The sequence below is a fragment of the Hemibagrus wyckioides genome, linkage group LG25, assembly GCF_019097595.1.
Source record: "Hemibagrus wyckioides isolate EC202008001 linkage group LG25, SWU_Hwy_1.0, whole genome shotgun sequence".
Lineage (NCBI taxonomy): Eukaryota > Metazoa > Chordata > Actinopteri > Siluriformes > Bagridae > Hemibagrus > Hemibagrus wyckioides.
The window spans coordinates 20,035,471-20,055,769 of NC_080734.1; the positions used below are offsets into that span (position 1 = coordinate 20,035,471).

The window sequence follows — 20,299 nt, forward strand, 5'->3', positions numbered from 1 at the left end:
GCCATTTAAACACAGGTTGTTGTGATGATTTTAAACACCTTTTACTTTTAATTTGTGAATGTAACATGAGTGGGATACAAACTGTTATCCTCCACTGCACAACCAGACTCAACACAGTGGAAGGAGGAAGTTATGGACTATACTGAGGTCAAGCCTTCGGAATGCCCCAAAAATATAAACTGCACAAGTTCCTCTGTACAATAAAAAAGCTGTTTAATCACAGTGGCAGCTAAACAACTGTATCTAATCATCACTGTAAAGTGTTTAAGGAAGAGCACAAGCCCTAGTACACGCTTTGATTGGAGCAATTTCAGAATACTGTCAACAGCTTGAAACTCAAATTTCATGCAAAACAGTTTAGCCACATGGATGGGAGGAGTTCAGAGCGGTCATGCAACAATACTCCTGTTTCATTGGCCTCGTTTTCTATCTGCTCGTTTACTGCTGATTACAGTGCATTGTTTACACAAATACAAGCACACACTCAGGTGCTTAAATTCATTTTTTGCCCATTTCTGTGACTGTTAAATAGACATGTTGGTGTGAATAAATTGTCTCTTCAGATGAATCAGCAAGTGCATGTCTGTCTGTCTGTCTGTCTATCTATCTGTCCATCTATCAATCTATCTATCTATGGACAATTGCACCTTCATTCAAAGAGATATGAGCTATAATTATAACTTTTTTTCTATTTAACCACTCTTTATCATCTCTTACTAAACAAGGCACATTTTTGATGGCGTTCTCTAAAACAGCATTAATCGCTTCTGTCTGCCACAAAACAAAACTTTTTATTCCCCATGAAAGAGAACCGGAAAATAAATATTTATTTGTAATTTACTGCACAGTATTATTTGTTAAATAGTCTCCATACCTTCCCCACATTTTTGGGTCTGAAAAAGAATGCTAGAAGTAAAATGCCACCTCGTGCTTCAGGGTTTGTTAATTGATTGATTGATTAATTAATTCTGTGCTTGTAGCCTCCCATGGTGTTGATTTGTACGTGTTGTTTACATTGTTCTTTGTATATGACATCCTCATTTTGTTGATTGTTGTTCAGGAGGGAAAATATGATCTGCCTAAAAGAGTAAACCCCCTTTTTTTACTTCTTAAAAAGACAGCAGTGTGACGCTGTACACAAACACTAGCTCATGCAAACACTGCTGCTAAAGCATGCAATCCGCTCCAGGTGTGTGTTGTACCTCAGCTTGTATTAACATGGCCTTCACTGGAGCTGTTATGTTTATTATACCGTTTACATTGTCGCTTGCATGTGCATGAGGTTTTGTTGATTTTTTTTTCTCTTTCTGCTATTTTTAGGACGCCCCATGGCATTCCTGTGTGTGTCTGTGTAAGTGTAAGTGTGCGTGTGTGCGCGCGCCTGTGTGTGCGCGCGTGTCTCAGTCTCAGTCTCGCGCGATTGCACAGCTGAAATATCGCGAAGTTTTCTTGCTGTTGTGGCACCACTAGTTTCAGGGAAATCCAAGAAAGGTGGAGACTTCGGGATAACTTCCTGCACTGTACACGTAAAGCAGAAAAAAAAGAAGGACCCTAGCTCGGAAACAACCGCCAAGTCTTCGTGAAGGGCAAAACCGAATGGATTTATTTCGCGAATAATCACAAGAGCAATAACAACGCCAATTAAGAAAAAAGGGGACGCACGTCGGCGCACATCTGAGCCAGACGGATACATAAATAATACACACCGCTAGCATCCAGGCTGCTAGCTAACGTCGGCTTAAAGGACGTGAAGACGCTCGTGCATCAAAGGGCAGTATGGGTGAGTTGAACCCTGGGCTCAGTGACAGTGAGACACTTTACTCTGTCCTGTTTGTTTGTTTTTTTGTTACGATGTGTTTCCATGAAACTTTAAGATTTCCGGCGAGTGGACTCCTCCATGCCTGATGTTATACATTTATTTAGTATAGAACGTCAGTGTACAGCAAACTGGCTAGGCTTGTCCTGACCAGAACATTCCTCCTGGTTTTACTGCAGGATTACACAATCACTATTACTGCGGGTGGGGGGGGGAGTTTGCATACATTTACAACAAAAATAAAAAATGTTTGACAGTCGTATAAATATTTCACACGTTGAAGTAGTGACATTTCTCTCTCTGTGTGTCTCTGTCTCTCTCTCTTGCTCTCTGTCTCTCTGTCTCTCTCTCTCTCTCTCTCTCTTGCTCTCTGTCTCTCTCTCTCTCTCTCTCTCTCTGTCTCTCTCTCTCTTGCTCTGTCTCTCCCTCTGTCTCTCCCTCTGTCTCTCCCTCTGTCTCTCTGTCTCTCTCTCTGTCTCTCTCTCTGTCTCTCTCTCTGTCTCTGTGTCTCTCTCTCTGTCTCTCCCTCTGTCTCTCTGTCTCTCTCTCTGTCTCTGTGTCTCTCTCTCTGTCTGTCTCTCTGTCTCTGTGTCTCTCTCTCTCTCTCTGTGTGTTAAGGCAGCAGAAAGCACCTCATACACACAGCAGATAGCTGGAGTGCACAGTATTTGCCTTGTTATTAAATCTACATCCTCTGCTTGAATAATACTGACTGTCCATAAGTCCAAATTAATAGAGAGAAGTTGATTTAGATCTTGAAATATGAAGTGATTTCGGGTTTTTTTCCTTACTCCCAGACGGTCAGCTTTATTCCTCTGCAGTGGATTTATTGTGAGGATTGTGACCATGTTTATTCAGTGTCTTCACTTCGACTCGAAAAACCCCCTTATTCACTTTCAGTTCAATTACATTTTATTTGAATCACGCTTTTCACAATAGGATCTGTCATGAAGTAGCTTTTGCAGAAATCAGTATGTAGCTCTGTGACCAGTGAACCGAAGGAGGTAGTGGCACAGAAAATCTCCCGGAACAGACATGAGGAAGAAGCAGTGACTTAAATGGGAATGGTCGGTGATGCTTCTCAAAGTTTCTACATTCAGGCACTGCTTTCAATCTGAAACAAAACTTATTTTATTCCTGATCTTTCCACTGATAGATCACTTTAGGTCCGAGTTGACATTAGTGCTTGGACCCCTTTCTATAATAAAGTTAGTAATGTAGGTTATAATTTCCTCCAGTACAATAATAATAAGTAAAAAAAAAAACACACACATTTCACAGACTTCAGTTTTAAAGCCAGTGATCTGTGTATTCATTGTATAATCAGTCAGTACTACGAATGTCTCCTTTATAATAGTCTACAGGACTCAGGTGAGATTATCTGCTGATGAAAGGGTTTATATGAGAAGAGTAAATTATATGGGTTTTATCCTTGTGGGACCAGTGACAGTAGCAGAGAAAGAGCTTCATTCATCAACGCTGCAGTTTTCTGTATGCTGAAAGATCAGGATTAGAAATTTTCCAAGCGCAACATGTGTAATGATTATAACAAGCAACAATAAAACATCATTTAAAAATCTTCATGGCCCAGAAAACACTGGACCTGAGGCAGGAGTGACACTTGGAATGGCTTAGGGCAGCACACACACACACACACACACACACACACTTGCTCTCACCTAGTGGCAAGTTGTCATAGCCACTTTGCCTACTGCCATGTTTTTTTGGGAGGTGAAAGGAAACCACAGAGGGATTTGATTGTGTGCCATGATGTGATTATAAAACGATTCTTCATGCATCTTGATTCCACAGCAGATGATTTCCTGTGGTTTGGTTTCAGTGTGTAGAGGCCAAGGGTTTTCAGGTGCAAACCTGTTTTTTTTTTTTGTTTGTTTTTTTGTTTGCAAGCATTCACTTTTCACGATGTGCCCACGCTGTCACTTTAAAAGCTCAGGTCTGCGTTTCTTTATTTTCAAATCCGCTCACCAGCTAAAATCACTTCCAGTGTATAAAAATAAGACTTTTGGGTCTTTGCATTGGGTCTCCATTAACCCACAGGTCTAGTTTTTCTTGTTATTAGTGGGTTTGCATCAGATACATTTAGATTGTCCGTGACCATTTTGGAACGTAGCTAAAATGTTATCAGTTCATCTGGCGATAACCAGGACGAGTCTCTACAAATCCTGCCTTTAACAGTTTATTTTTGAGATACACATACAAGTGTTTCCTGCTGATGAACTGACAGACGCACTGCTGACAGAAATCTCCGATGGGACTCGAGCTCCTGATCAGGAAAGTAACATCTCTGTATAACAAACAGGAAGAAGCTACTGAATAAATTCGGACCTTTGAACATTCAGAAGAATCTAATCAGTTCATCTGCTGGTTCCAGTGATGATTGCGTGTAATGATTCCTACAGCCACTCGCCCTGGAGATGTCACACTGACGAGATTTCTGTGTGATTTCCTGACTTGACTTGGTTGTAAGTCTAGGCTACGTATTTGGCTGTGATCCCAGAAGGATCCAGGCATGATGCCTTCGTCACAAATCATATTTTATTGCCTAGATGTGACACACATTTGTCTGATTTTTCATGTGATTTCAATGTGATTTTGAACAGAATATCTTGCTGTAATGTAATGCTATCAGATCTACGTGTTTTTCCCCAGTACAGTAAAGTCTATTAGAACAGTACAGGCTGTACGGCTGCAGTTTTTTCTTTACTGTGATCTTAAACAGCCGAAGTTCTCTCACCTGTGCTCTGGATAAAGGTGTGTACTGCTTGTGCAATTCATCACAACAATGTCCCTCTAATGGCATTCTTTTTTCTTTTTTTCTTTTTTTTTTTTACCAAAAAATCTTTATCAAACACATGTTGCATCAGTTGCAGATGAAGAAAAAACACGCGTAAATGTTTTCAGGAATGGAGCTGGAGTAGAGCTCACATCTGTTGCACTGGAGTCGTGCAGGAAAAAGCTCAGAGCACGTTTATTTCTGGATTTTCCTCACCATGTGCAAATTATGGCTCATATAAAAAGCCAGACTGATTGACGTGTGTTTCACTGGAAGCAGGAACTAGGAACTTTTTATGTTTGGTGTAAAATTGGCTTAATTCTAGAAATGTGGGAAGTCGAAGTTGGGAATTATGTTTATTTCTGAGCTACAGAGTGGCTTCATCTTCTGCTAGTAACGAGCAAGCTAGAACAGTGAACTGTAAATGCAGTGTTATAGATTCAACAAGAAGTTACGTCTCATTTAAAGGTGGGAAGTGATTTGTTGATTTGATGTCATTTGTTGAACTCTGAGAAAGACAGATTTAAGGAACTCATTCTCAGTTCCCAAGTGAGAATTTCAATATGAGGAGGTGTTTTCTGTCTGTTCGGAGATCTCACGCTGCCTATTCTTACACAGTCTGATAAGTTAATGTCCATCGAGCAGAAAAATCACAGTATCCAGGAGGAGAGTGAGTTATATAATGCAGAACTTTTTCCATCCTCAGTGTGAAATTACAGCATATACAAATCAAGTGAAATACAGAGAACTGTTGTATGGGGAAAAAAGGAAAAAAGTTACAATAACCTGACTGCAGTCTAAGTATGCACCCCCCCCCCTTTTTGTTTGTGGGATACCACTCAGTGTTTATTAGAATGGCACGTTTGGTAATATTACACTTGGTAATATTTTCCCTCTCTTTATTGCAAAAATAAAGAGTATCTCCTGTGTACAGCCTGCTTCAGGTCACATTACAGATTTTTAGTGGGATTCAGGGGTGTGTAGACTTCCATTGTATATAAACATCAGATAAAATGTCAAACATCATTTCAGTATTAGTCTTGGAAGTGTAACAGTGTGTTCCAGGAGACAGAGGTTAGAAAATGATGGCTAGTTGCATGTCTGTGGAGTTATACAGTACTGTGCAAATGTTTTAGGCAGGTGTGAAGAAATGTTCAATATTTTGGTGTAAGCTCATACACTTCGTACACTTGCACAATGTCAGGGACTTTCTAGGATGAGAGTCCGGTGTATGATTAACCAATTATACCAAGCAGGGGCTAAAGGCTGAAACACAGTCATTAACTGGAACAGAAACCGCTGTGTAGGACCTTAAACTGGGTGAGGAACAGACAAACCCCGCTACTAAGGTGAGGCTGTGGGAGGCAGTTTCATGTCACAGGTCATACACCAGAGTGAGACTGAGCACTGCAACAAGACACAAGGTAGATCAGCAAGGTCTCTCCCAGCAAAGATTTCAAAGCAGACTGGAGTCTCAGGATGTGATGTTCAAGCTGATTTCAAGAAGCACAAAGAAATGGGCAATGCTGAGGGGGCGTAGATGCAGTGAGGCAGATAAGACACATCATGCTTACTTCCATTCAACATCGGAAGATACTCAGCAAAGAACTGGTGGAAACCAGTGGTACCCAGGTACAGCTATCTACTGTCTGAAGAAGTCAAGCCAGAAGTAGTCTTTTCCAACTCAGACATCTGAGTTGGAAACAAGATTAAGCGACTAAACTGTGCACAAAAACATAAGAACTGGAGTGCAGAAAAATGGCAGCAGGTCACTGGACCTGTCAAAATTTGACATATTTGGCTGTAGAAGGTGGTTGTATGCTAATGAGTGTCTGCAGGCAACACTGAAGCATGGTGAAGGTTCCTTGTAAGTTTGGGTCTGCATTTCTGCAAACAGAGCTGGAGATTTGGTCAGGATTAATGGAGTCCTCACTGCTGAGAAATACAGGCAGATACTTCTCCATCATGCAGTATTATCGGGCAGGCGTCTGACTGCTCCAAAATGTATTCTGCAGCAGGACATCAACCCCAAACATACAGCCAGTGTGATTAAAAACTACCTTCAGCATAGAAAAGAACAAGAAGTCTTGGAAGTGAGGGTTGTCCCCCACAGAGCAATGATCTCAGTATCATCGAGTCTGTCTGGGATTACATGAAGAGACAGAAGGATTTGATGCAGCCTACATCCAGAGAAGGTCTGTGGTCAGTTCTACAAGATGTTTGAAACAAACCTACCTGCTGAGTTCCTTCAAAAACCGTGTGCAAGTGTACCTAGAAGAATCGATGCTGTTTTGCAGGCAAAGAGGGTCACATTGAATATTGATTAAATTTGGATTTCTTTTCTGTTCATATACTTTCTGCTTTGTTAAGTGATAAAAATAAACTAACACTTCTATTTTTCGAAGCAGTCTTACTTTACCACATGTTTTCACACCTACATTAGACCTTTGCTCGGTACTGTAGGTCACGTATGTTTTTTTTTTTTTCTTCCTCACGGTTGACAGAAATGCATGGGTGGGGTGCAGTGTGTTGTGTAAACCTGAATTGTGCTGGGTAAAATTGATAAAAAGCTCCTGTTTAGTGCATTAATACAGACTAAGGGAAATTAGAATATGAATTATCTAAAGAGAGGATAATGAATTTGTCCAGCTATTGTTTTTAATCCTCTTTATATTGTGGCACATCATGTTTGTTACCTCACTCACAAAGGCAGTAAGTTGTAGGATTGTGTTTTGGCTTTGAGCTACACTTTTCTCTCTGCATGCAAGCTGGAAACTTGTATGGCAGCTTTGCCCTAGTCATTTATTTGGCTCGCTTTCGTCAGCATTCTCGCATCCCTGTGTGATCTAATCATGCAGATTAATCCACACAGTCAAATTTGCATTACAGACGGTCTGATCACGCATGGTGTGGTGGATTACAGGAGTGCACAGCTCTGTGACCTGCAGTATATTTCAGCATGTTTCCTACATTTAAAACTCGTATTTTGCTAAAGGCGGTAGGAAGTTTTTTTTTCTTTTGCTTGTTGGATGAGAAAAGCCTTTACTGGAGCAGTGTCCTGAACCGACTTGAGCTCAGCAGCGTGCAGATTAAATGGCTGTGAGATACGGGCTTTATGAAAGTTTATTAAATTTTAATGCCCTAATTAAAGATGCAATAGATGATATTTTTCATTTATTGTTTTAGTTCATTTATTGATTTATTTCATTTATTACAAATAACATGAACAAATGTAGAAATGAAGAGGTTTTTTAGGCATGGCTGCATTACAAGTTGGTGAATAAACTCTCTGACTCTAGTTGAACCTGTAGTTTCAGGGGTGGAGCTTTTTGATTAAGCTCAGACTCAGTTATTCAAATCTAATTAAACTTCACATATTTAACAATGAGAGACATTTTTATACCATGCGTCTTTACGCCTGTTGGCAAATTGAAGGCATGGTTTGGGTCCACATTTCCGCTTAAGGCCAACACACTGCTCCTTTTATTCTTTATTTCCTCGTCAGTGACTTAACAAGTGTCACCAGAACGCAACCTGTGGGAGGTTTTGGACCTAACGTTTAGACTGCGATATTCAGAACCACCAGTGAAGGGAATATCTTCTGGAGTACTGGTACTGCTCCCACTGTAAGGGTACTGGAGCTGAACACCTTACTAAGGTTATTTTATGTTGGTGTTTCCTTTAGTTTGTCATTTGTTTGTGTATGAATCCTTCCGGACTGTTGCACTCGGACTGCAATGTTTTGTGTTGGTGAGCAGAGCCGATAAAGATCAAAACCCTTTGTTGAACTCTCATGATCTCTCATGAAAAATGAAACACGAATTTCAGTCAGAAAGCAGAGCGGCCCACGTGGAAAAACAGGAAAAAGTCTGGAAACATTTTTGTACTTTGAGCAGAGTCTCATGATGCTTGTTTATTCAAGATTCACAAAAAAACAGAACGGTACTAAAATTGCTGCTTGTTAACTACGAACACCATTTTAGAGATATCTCACATAATTATTGACTGTGTTATTGGTCCAATCACCTGACAACAGAAAAGATCATTTTGTGAAGAAAAAACTGTCTGATTTGGTTTAGTTACAAATTTCTTATCTACTTGCGCAAATAAAACCAAGCTCACATTTCCCTACACAAAATTTGCTTCACAACAAGCTGTTAAGGTTTTGTTTAAACTTTTGCAGAGGCAACTAATGGCATTAAGCTGACCTTGCCTTTTTTCTTTCCTACACTCCCTCTGTGTGATGTCAGAAGGAATCTGAAAAATGCACAGCGCCTCTTCCTGCGTCATCTCTCACCTGTACTGCAGCTACCAGCCTTTGTTTTGTAAAAAGATCTCGAGTAACGACGAGCTATTCTTGACTCCTCATCACAAAGAAGAGCGTCACACTGAACATCAGCTTACTGTTTTAAGATCATGATGTCTAATATTATCGTGGTGTTGGTGATAGATAGACTCTCTAACTGGACCTGTCATAAGCTTCAGTGGACACAAAAGGTGTGTGTTGGTGCTGCATCTGTGTTCCTGTTAACAGTGTAGGCCACCGGTTTATTTTTAGCCTGCGTATAGGTGTGCCTTTTAGGATACCTTGTGATTATCCCCACCCTAGGCAGAATTGCGCTTGAAATCTTTCCAAGTACTCATACTTTCCAAAGCTGTGAGAAATGCGCAGCTTACAAGCGTGTATTATTCCTAGCGAGCATTTTAGATGAACACCGATCTGGATATTGCTCTGGCTTTGTCTCTACCCACTGCTCATATTCATCTAGAGGGTTTTTATTACACAGTGACTAGACACTTTTCCCAGGTTTCACCCACAACTGACTGGTGAGTTTGTGTTCATGTAAACACACACAAACCTGTTCCCACATATGATTACAGACTTCTCTGACACTGTACTGGTGCTTGGTGCTACACGGGGATGTCTGTGGAGTGCACACTCGACAAGCTCCATGCAAACCAAGTAGACTATTACTAGTGTTGGTTAGAACTGCCCAGCGTGTTGGTTAGCACTGCCCAGTGTGTTGGTTAGCACTGCCCAGTGTAGTCAGAGTATTATAAAGAAGGTGTTAAATAGTGCATGGTGTGATGGAATGAGAGATACTTGAGTGTTGCAGGGATGATGTCGGTTTGTAGTCAAGTCAATTTATTTGTATATCACTTTTAACAATGGACATCGTCTCAAAGCAGCTTTACAGAAGTATAGAAACAGAATAAAAATTATTTATTAAATTAAGTTTAAGTAACTGTTTATCTCTAACACTTATCCCTACTATATATTTTTAACATTTAGTCCAACTTGGAAGTGATCATCAAATTGGTTTCCTCAGCCAATAGGATTTTTCCATTGGCTTTTGGATTATTGGTTTGTTCATCAAGCTAATCTTCACAATTGAAAACATCTTTTAGGAATTTGGAAACATAAATACAATCACCAAGCTAAATTAATGAAGGCTATAAATGAACTACACCAGATGACTTCAACATCACCACCACTAAGCTCCTGAAAACTCTTTATTTAAAAAACATGTTCCCTGATAAGGAGCTCTTTTTGTGGATGAAGCTGAACAAAAATGTTGGAAACAGTTGGAATAGTTTGCGGGAGCGCGAGTAGAAACACAACAAACCTGTACTAGATGGGCTTTCCGGTTCAGCGTGGTGACGTTTAATGTCACTGATCTCTGTAGTCCAATTTAGACACTTGTTAGCACCCGCCTTTTTCAGAGTTGATTACTGATGTTTATAATAGAATAAAAAGTGAAAATATCCTGAGCTTGTACTAACCACAGACCTTATTTAAGGCATTTAACCAAAAACCCATTCAAAAAACCCAATGACCTCAGGACAATGATATAGGAAGTGCTGAACTACTGACTAATTTCCCAGTTTCGGGACTCATTCAGAATCAGCTTTATTGCCAAGTACTGTGGATTTTACACATACAAGGAACTTGCCTTGGTGTATTGGTGTACAACAATAAAAAAAATATAAACATAAAAATATAAAGAAAAATCTAAGAATTTAAAGTAAGGTGAACTGTGTAGAAAATATAGTTAAATATATACACTGTGTAATAGTGCAGTATTATAATGTATAAAAAGTGAAACAAATGAAATTAGTGATGCTACGGTCAGTGCAGATGGAAACATTGACTGTACATTAATTATACATTAACAATCAGTGCAAAACCCAGTGTCTGCACGTGCAATTATAATCATAAAATTACTATTTCAATTTCAAGAAATAAATAATGTACATGAATCAATGGGTTTTTATTGCTAAATATTAAGCGTACATACTTCATCCTTTTCCCTGAAGAATATGTTTGAGTTTTCCTTCACCACATGTTCTCACTGCTTAGGGGACATCAGATTGTATTGTGTGTATTGTATTGTAGTGCTCCGAAAGCCTTAGAACAGTCAATTCTTTTGTTTTTGAAGGTTTTTGTTTAACCCTGCTAAATTCTTTAAGTGGTCAAGAAAATATTGGAACACGTGACCAACAGGATCTCTTCTTGCCCCGGTGTGTCCTGTTAGAACGTTTATAGAATGAATAGCTCTGAATGTCTGCTCTTGGTGTGAGCCCAGAGTTTCACCTGTGAGTTTGTTGTTAAAGAGGATAAACCAATAAAAAGACCAGAGAGCTATCTGTGGGAGAAAAGCAAGGCATTTTAAAACTGAGAAAAGAGAGACAGCAATTATTGCACAAGCTTTGGACATACCCAGGTTCCACAATGTGGAATGTCCTGAAGACAGACAGAAACCACTGAACACACTGGTCAAGAAAAACAACAGCAGCTGATGAAACATTGAGAGCTGGGAAGAAAAACCCCAAAAACTACGGTCAGTGACATCAACAGAGCAGAAGTGAAGGAATCCCCATCCACCAGTGGAAGAAATGAGCTCATGATGGTAGCAGCAGAATGAATTCAGTCTACAGAAACATTCTGTCTCATAATTTACAGAGAAATGCAACCAGTGTAACTGGGAGGAACTTCATCATGCAGCAAAACAATGATCCAAAACACATTGCAAATTCAGTAAAGGACTTAATCAGGGAAACATGGAAGGTTTTTCAGCAGCCTTTAACCTGCATTTCACCTCCTGAAGAAGAGACTGAAAGGCGAAAACCCCCCAAAACAAACAACAGCTGAATGAGAGCGCTCTACAAACCTGGGAAAGCTTCACAAAGAAAGACTAACAGTTTGGTGATGCTGGATGCAGTTGTGTATTTAATTTCATTTATATTAAGAATATCTGTTACAGTACATTTGCTCTCTTAAAAATGAGTGGTCTGACAAGTTGTTTAGATAGGAATATTAGGAAATAAATGCTGTTCTGATACTTTTGGAGGGGACTGGGTGAGGTGTCGCGGGTAGCATGTTGTGCTCAGGGGCTTGTGAGTATCGTGAGCTAATTCAGATTCAGCAACAGAAAGATTGCTGTGGTCCGTACACCCCAGTGTAAAAGGTGAAAGCCTCACTCCTACATTAACACACAGTTACAGGTGCAGATTATCTAAACAGCTCTACATATACCTCTGTATTTCTCTACTCATCACATTCTACACAAATCTTGTGTAGTATAATAATTCAATTCTGAGTGATTTTAGCAGCAGAAGTTCTACAAACCACTGAACAACAAGGCACCTCACTTTATTTATTGCTGTCAAGTCAATTCAATTCAATTTATTTGTATAGCGCCTTTTACAATGGACATTGTCTCAAAGCAACTTTACAAAAGAAGATAGTCGTCCATCACACCAGTGCGTTTTGTCCTCTTGTCTTGTATACACTGCACAGTTTTATTTTATAATATTATACCCGAGTACTTTATCTTTCTTGCTTGACCTACTATGTCTTTCTCTGTTGAATTCTCTTAAATGCATCGAAAACAAACCTACTGAAGGCACACATTTTGTGGCTTTTAATATTCCTCTGTTGTGGTGCTCCATTGTTCCTTAAACAGTGAGAGAGAGGAGAGCTGGGAAAGACATAAACAGTAAGCTTGAATTTTTTTTAAACATATTTCTTTATCTGTCTCTGATCAAGACGAACATCTTTCCAATCCAGCAGAAGACTGTTATAGTTACAGGCCGTTAGTAAGGATGGCTTCGGGCATCATGTTGCTAGGTTATTCACGTCGTCTTGTTTACAAACACAAAAGCGCTCTCAACACCATTGAAGAAGCAGTTCTGTCTGTATTTAATCCAAAACCAAACACGTGTAACATCGCTAGCTCACATCATGGTAGCTACTTGGTGTGTTCATTTATTTGGCTCGGTGTAACAGTGAAAGACTTGGAGCTGCTCTCGGCCTCCTGATGCTCTTCTCGCTGGTGCATTAAAAATGTTTCTGTGATACCAATAGTTATTGCTATAATTAAACACCCGCTTGAATCACGAATCCCTGTACTTATACTGGGATTTCATAAGCCAGGCTTATCTCTCTCTCATGTGATGAGGGTAATATTATTGGCTGAAGTGGAGAACGCACCTGATAGGCTAAGGATGAAGTGCTTTGAATCGCATTTGTGAATCGGAGCCTGGCAGGACAGTCTCAAAAACCATACACAAATGCAGGGGTCTAGCAAGTGCAGGTGTGTGCGTGCGTGTGTGTGTGTGTGTGTGTGCATGCATGCCTGACTTGGGTATCTGTTTTCACTTAATTAAAACATTCAACTTCATGAAAATACTAACTGAAATGTAATAGCGTCAGTGTCTGTGATCCTTTCAGACTCTTAGCAGCAGACAGTAAAACAAAAGCTTTACATTAGTATATAACACAATTTAACCTGCCGTAGTGTCAGTGCCGTGACGCAGGGAGGGTGTGTGTGTGTGAAGCGTGGAGCTTTTTCCATTCTGCTGTTGGCTTCTTCTAAAAGAGTCCGATGCGTGGGTGAGGTGTCTGTCATAGTGCCGGTCAATCTGTCATCACTGTAAAGACCTGGTGCAGACTATAGCCTTTACCGCTGGAGTTTGCCTGTATTCTAGTGTGTTAGCTTGTGGATACTCATCATAACTTATCAATGAAAAGTGCAAACTGTACTAGGTATAACCTTCACTGTCACTGCTCGTTCTTATGACCAACAAATATGCTGTTTTTCATGTTTGCCACAAATACTGTGCATTTATTTAATTCAGCTTTCAGTGCATCGCATTGAAAATATGCGATGCACTGTAATATTGAAAATAATTCCAATGAAATGTTAGTTAGTTGTCACAAAACGAGGTTGTAGCTACAGTAACACACACCTGAGTGTTATTTACTTTGGGTAAATTCCAGAAAGCAGGTTGAACTAACCATCAGTTTAAACTTGAACTCTGAGCTGTGTGAACTTTTCTAGTCAGGTTTAGTAAACTTTGGCGTCACAGTGTTCAGGTATGTAAAGTGCTTACAATGTTCTAATATTATTATTATTATTATTATTATTATTATTATTATTATTATTATTATTAACATTTATCAAGCTGGATATGAACAGATTTATGAGGAATTATTAATACGAGCTCTTACACAAGAAATTTACTGTTCATGTCCTCATTCTCCTGCTTGACTACATTTATGCACAAGATCACCTTACTACCTCCTGAAAACTTTGACTTGATTGAATTTGCCTGCATTTCTGCACGTAATCGGCATTAATTAAGAACATAAAAAATTAAAATAAAGAAAGTGAGTTGACCTGAACCCATGATTTAAGATAAGTTAAATAAACCAGTCAGTTATGACAAATGTAATGGCAGCTCTGTCTGTCTTAAGCTGTAAACAAACACCAATAAATAACTGATGGCATAACTTAGTGCTGAATTATTATGAATAAGAATATAAATGATTGCATTTTTAGCACATTTGTCTCACACTTCTGGGGTTGGGACTTGTCCTGTGTGTGTTGAGTTTCCATGTTCTTCCTGTGCATTAGGGGTTTCCTCTGGGTTTTCCTGTTTCCTCCCCACTCCAGGAACGTGTTGTAGGCTGATTGGCATTTCAAAATTGTCTGTGGTATGTGAGTGTGTGTGTGTGTGTGTGTGATTGTGCCCTGTGATGGGTTAGCACTGTGTCCAGGGTGTCTCCCACCTGGTCCCCCGTGTCCCCAGGGACTCGGTGATGTAGACGATTGTGGATGATGTGACCATCTTTATTGGAATAGAATTGAGTCACGTTTCATTTTTATTTCTATTTTTAGGCTTTACACTGATCAATTGTTTCGTGCTCACCGTATTGTGGGCGTGGCTACAGGCAAATGAGTTGTATTGTGCACATGGTTGCTAATTTATGGGAGATTGACGTTTGTCCACGTACACACAAGTACAGAGAAAATCACAGAGATAGTGTTCAGACTGGTTTTAATTTCTGTCAGCACCAGTATTAATGGTTAAACACCTCCGTGAGAAAATGGGCACGATGTCCAGCCGATACAGAGACCTGTAACAATAACACATTTAATTATGTCTAATCTAGGTTAGCTCCGAGTTTCTGTAGCAGCTGAATCACACTCTATCTCAGTTTCTGGAATTGAAACACCAGGTTTTTCCTCAAGCCCTCATCTTCCTTTACATGATGAGAGGAAATGCAGAAAAGTACATTCTTACAGCATGATATGGATGGATCTTTATTTTGGATTGTTTTTATTTTTGTTCAGCTTTGTAGTAAGGAAGTCGTGCTTTCAAAAAAAACCTCTTGGTTCATTCAGTTCATCGCTGTAGTGGATTGCAGGTAGATTTGACCAGGATGAAGAGAAGAAGCGAGTGTGACTCACTGCCTCTCTCTCTCTCTCTCTCTCTCTCTTCCTCATTCCTTCTCTCTTTACTCAGCTGATAAGACTTCTGTGAGAGTTTGAAAAAGGCGGCTCCAGTAGAACATTTATGTTTACACGCGTGTTTCAGCTCTTTACTTGGTGCTAGCCACAGTAATACAGTAACACACACACACACACACACACACTTTAGAACTTGTTATTAGTACCCTCTGTGCACTTCCTGTAACTAACTCCAAGTGTGAATGATTGAGCTGGTTATTTGTGTCTGTTAAGGATGTTGCTTGTGAAATGGAAAGCAGTTTGCATTTATGCTATACATATTTATATATATTTTTACTTGGTCAATACGGTGCAAATATCACGTCACAATATTTTAGCACGTTTCTACAATACAGCTGATTTATATAACTATGTAGGTTATAGCAGTAGTACAGTGATGTGCTTTACAAACAGAAACCTTTAAAGATTACTCCAGTTCATGTACAAGTATGAACGATCATAAGCACCTGAGAGGGAATCAAATAAATCTTTTGTTAAATAATAACTACAACAACAATAATAATAATAATGAATCATGTTTCCATAAGAAATTATACAACAGACCCACACAGCTGAATGAAATCATTGTATAAAATCGGCTAAGATTTTGCACTTTAGCTCCAGTTCTCTTTGCAAAACTTTCTGACTTTTTCTTACCAACCCAACACTTGTTTTTTTCTTATTTCCTTACTAAATTAGAGCAAAGCCACCTGATAGACAGAGTATTAATGTGTTATTTGGTGGTGTGATGGGTGATGGAGCAGCAGGTAGCGTTGCTCTTCTTACATTCTCAAACTAAAGAAATGTCAATTAAAATGAAATCATTTAACAAAGAATAGATAAAAGGTGCTAAAGTCTCTCTCTCTCTCTCTCTCTCTCTGTAGTTGAAGTGGTCGTGGAGTTTGACTATGAAGCAGCACACGAAGATGAACTGACCCTTCGACTTGGGGATGTAATCAAGAATGTGCGCCGAATAGAGGAGGATGGATGGATGGAAGGCGACCTAAACGGACGGAGAGGCCTTTTCCCCGACAACTTTGTCAAGGTGAACATTTTCCACCAGCTCCTTTCAGTGTAGGTCTGCAGTATTTGCCTCAGATATGCTGAGATTCCTTGTTTTTAGATCTTGAGCAGAAGCGGATTGAGAGCTCAGTGTGTTCAGACGTGTGAACTGATGCACCACTGCAGCTGTGATGTAGTTAGATTATTTATATATTTCTTGGTTAGTAAAGCTGCTTGAGTAGTTTTTCGATGTGTTTAATAAGTGGATCATTCTTACTCTTCTGTAGTTTATTAAGTTAACAAACAAAAGCGTTCACTAATATCTGTATATAAGGATGAGGTTCTCTTCTGAGCCTGGTTCCTCCCATGGTTTCTTCCTCATATCATCACAGGGATTTTTTCCTCACCACTGTCGCTGCAGGCTTGTGCATTCAGAATAAAATAGGGATAAAATAGTAACTTTAATTTCAACTTTATAATTTTTTTTCCTTCTCTGTTTCTATACTTCTGTAAAGTTGCTTTGAGACAGTGTCCCTCATTAGAAGCGCTATACAAATAAATTGAATTAAATGAAAGTCTTCCAGTGTATTTAAAGCGATGTGGTTTAACACTGTGTGATTCTAGCCCTCTTTTACGGTTAATACTTATCTCACTGTACGACATGATCCCAATAAAATCTTGGCAAACAGATATCGTATGATAACGTGTTCTTCGTGTCAGATTATACACTAAAGATCCCAGACCTACGATTAAATAAATGTTCAGCCACCACACAGCGACGGATTGTAGCTCAGCAACCGGAAAGCATGAAACATTTTCATGTTGTCATAACAGTAAACAGACCTGACGAACAAATGACCATTTACTTTTGTTTAAGCAGTGTGGGTGTTTTTTTGTACTGTTGTGTTTGTGGCTTACTGTGTGTCACCTTTCCATATAGAAGTTCTGTCTTTCAGATTATAATGCCAGCATGAGCGCTCCTGTCAGAGATTTTATGAAAAAGAACGAACAATGAAAGGATTTAATTTTTTAATGAAAGGATATTGATCATGTCGTACACTGAGATAAGTAATAACCGTAAAAGAGAGCTGGAAACACAGTGTTAAACCACAGGTTTTTCTATATGTTCCCGTGATGCTGTTAAGCAGTGACTAGGTGAAAATTTCGGATTGTGCCTGTTTCTCTAATTGAAAGTCAGTAAATTAATAAACAATCAAAAATGAAAATAAGTGCCTAGAAGAGGATGTAGTAATTAACAAATTAACTTTACAGTTTTATTGTTTGTTCTTTGATCTCATTCACTTTCATTCATCAGACACGAGTGACCTATGTGAAGTTTTGCTGATGTTAGATCAATTTAAAAAAAGCAGCATTACCTGAATATGCGTCATAGGTGATGAGGTGTGAAGCTTCGTGCTCGTACACTTAGTCATTAAAAAACACTCCCATGAATGATGCTGCATTGGACTCAATGTCCTGACTCATAATTCCTGACCTTTGACCACAGGGTAAAAAAGAAAATGGCTTTCAACTCGAAGTTCTTGCTCGGGAACTGCTCAGCTACACATTTACTCTGAGTTCAGGAAGTGATGTTAAATCAGCCTGGCTGCTTACAGCATGCTGTGTTAGAATTAAGCTGTGTTATCTTTATCGCTGATCATTTCTGACCTTAAACACTGCTCTGTTATTAGTGTATTTTACAAGAATGTTCAGGGTTGATGTCTGGGTTTGGCGATCCTCCAGGGGAATTATTTCATTCCCACATCGTCAAAACACAACTTAGCTTCTGGTCTAAATGACACTAAAGTCACTTAAACCTATAGTTTTAATGACAGGGTGCTGAAACAATAAAAAACAGTTTTAAATCCTGTTTCTACTGTGGGAGTGAAAAATAATTCACTTCCTGTTATTTTTTCTGCTTTCATAGGTTTTTGTAAAACATGCCTTAGGTTATGAGAAGACATTTGGAGGTGGAATGTTTTGCTGCCTTTCGAGTGTCCAGTCCCTGTAGTTTATCCTGTCCACCACACCATGGACTGCAGATGAACGCTGAGTGGTGTGTGTGCGCGTGTGTGTGTGCGCGCGTGTACGTGCGCGTGTACGTGCGCGTGTGTGCGCGTGTACGTGCGTGTGTGTGTGAAGCAGTGCAAGGATTTGAATATTACTTGTATGATCCCTTAAATAATTTGAATAGTATTTCTGTCTGAAATGCCCAACCCTAGTGGCTTTAAGCTGAGAAAGACACACTGCAGGTGTAAAATTCAGCCAGGATTAACACCAGGCAGTGTGTGCGCTTATACGGTTAGATTAAAAACATAAGATATAATATTTACATTTACATTTCTGGTACTTGGCATATGCCTTTATCCAGAGCAACGAAGAGTGCTATCAGTCTGAAAACCCTGTTGGGCAGGTTAGTGTAGTTTGAAAAACACAAGACAAATGAAGAGTTTATTTTTGTTTGTTTTTAACAGCATGCTAATCTAAGTATTTCATACGGTTAGTTGTCTTATGAAAACAGCCAGAGTGACTCAGCTGTGGGTTAAACAGAGCAGTGCTGGAGGATCAGAGGGGGTGAGAAGCAGTGGAGGGTGGGATAAGAGCTTAAGCTAAGTGGGTTATATGCGTTTCAACATGATGTGAAAAATTCATATCCGAACACTAATTTGCCCATATTAATAATAATGTGCAGCCTAAGCTCATTAGAAAGCTTTTAATTGTGTTTTAGCATCTGGTCCAGCAGTGGGCGCTCTAAAAGTTTTTAATGCCCTCTTAAACCATCAGTAAATAAGCTAATGATACGAAAATGGAAGCTAACCACAAAAAGCAGAGCAGCCTTGAGCAGTCCCCAAATCATCTAAAAAGGAGCGTGTGGGAGTATTTTGGGTTCTACACCACAGATGACAAAGTAAAGATAAGGCTGTTTGTTGACATTGTAAATACAGTTGTCTTGTACATCCATGTCAACTAATCTAAGGGCTCACCTATTGACTTATCACCACAACGAGGCAGCAGAAAGTCAGACAGCAGCACAGACGAGTGGAGCAGCACCAAACATATAGTCCCATCTGACTGCATATTATTTAGTGACGTTGTGCAGTGTGTTAATAAAATACTGAAATGAATGTGTGTGTTGCGGTAGCCTTTTTTAAGGGGGTCGATATTGAAAACAAATTGCATGACATTTGAAATTCATTCAAACTTTCAAAAAGTAATAAAGTGACCGCCTTAGTGCTGGTCCATGTGTGGCTAAAAGTAAAAATCAGCATGAGCGTGTCATGTGAGGTGTAAAGGACAGTTTATTGTCCCTGATTACCTCAGAGTTGCAGTGATAGAAGATGAGTTTTGAGAGTTGAGTAGGGAGATCACAGGATCCTGACATGGGGATGAATCACCTGGGATGAAGAGTTTATTTTTGCTGGAATTAAGTTTCAGCGAATAAGCCGAGATGTCTGCCAGACATGCTGGGATCTGAAAGGATCTGAAAATGGTGTCTGAGGGAGGATTGAAGATTGAAGGTTATGAAAACCCAGTGAGGAAATGACCTCAGTAAGAGCTTGAGTATAGAGACAGAGCAGAAAAGGACTGAGTTCAGGGCCTTATGGGACTCCAGTGGAGAGTCTGCATGGAGCAGATGGGCAATTAAACTGAAACGCTGGCCAATATTGTGTTTCATGCCTATATATGGGGCCTACTGGCCAGTCTTCATTAATTTCACATTGCATAACTAAGAGCATAGTGTTGAATCAACTGAACACAGCTGTACATAAAATATTGCAATCCTCACAACATAAAGAGAAACGTATCAGAGTTTAAAGAGGGTTTTTTTTCTTTTTCAAGTTGTTGGTGTACGTCTCGCTGGAGCCTCAGTGACCAGTACAGCAAGTTTTT

The 20,299-nt window shown here is 39.5% G+C and overlaps 1 protein-coding gene across 4 annotated transcripts in view; it reads left to right on the forward strand.

Annotated features, from left to right (window-relative positions):
- The first annotated feature begins 1,450 nt into the window (after positions 1-1,450).
- The window catches only part of cd2ap (CD2-associated protein), a 46,496-nt gene continuing 27,647 nt past the window's right edge, over positions 1,451-20,299 (forward strand). Inside the window, exons 1-2 of one of the 4 annotated variants that reach the window (XM_058378987.1) lie at positions 1,451-1,780; positions 16,291-16,451. In XM_058378987.1, the coding sequence (XP_058234970.1) occupies positions 1,777-1,780; positions 16,291-16,451 (165 nt within the window). In that variant the 5' untranslated portion in view covers positions 1,451-1,776. Of the gene's footprint in view, positions 1,781-9,293; positions 9,438-16,290; positions 16,452-20,299 lie in introns of those variants that run through there. The other 3 variants (XM_058378985.1, XM_058378984.1, XM_058378986.1) reach the window with 3 other exon arrangements.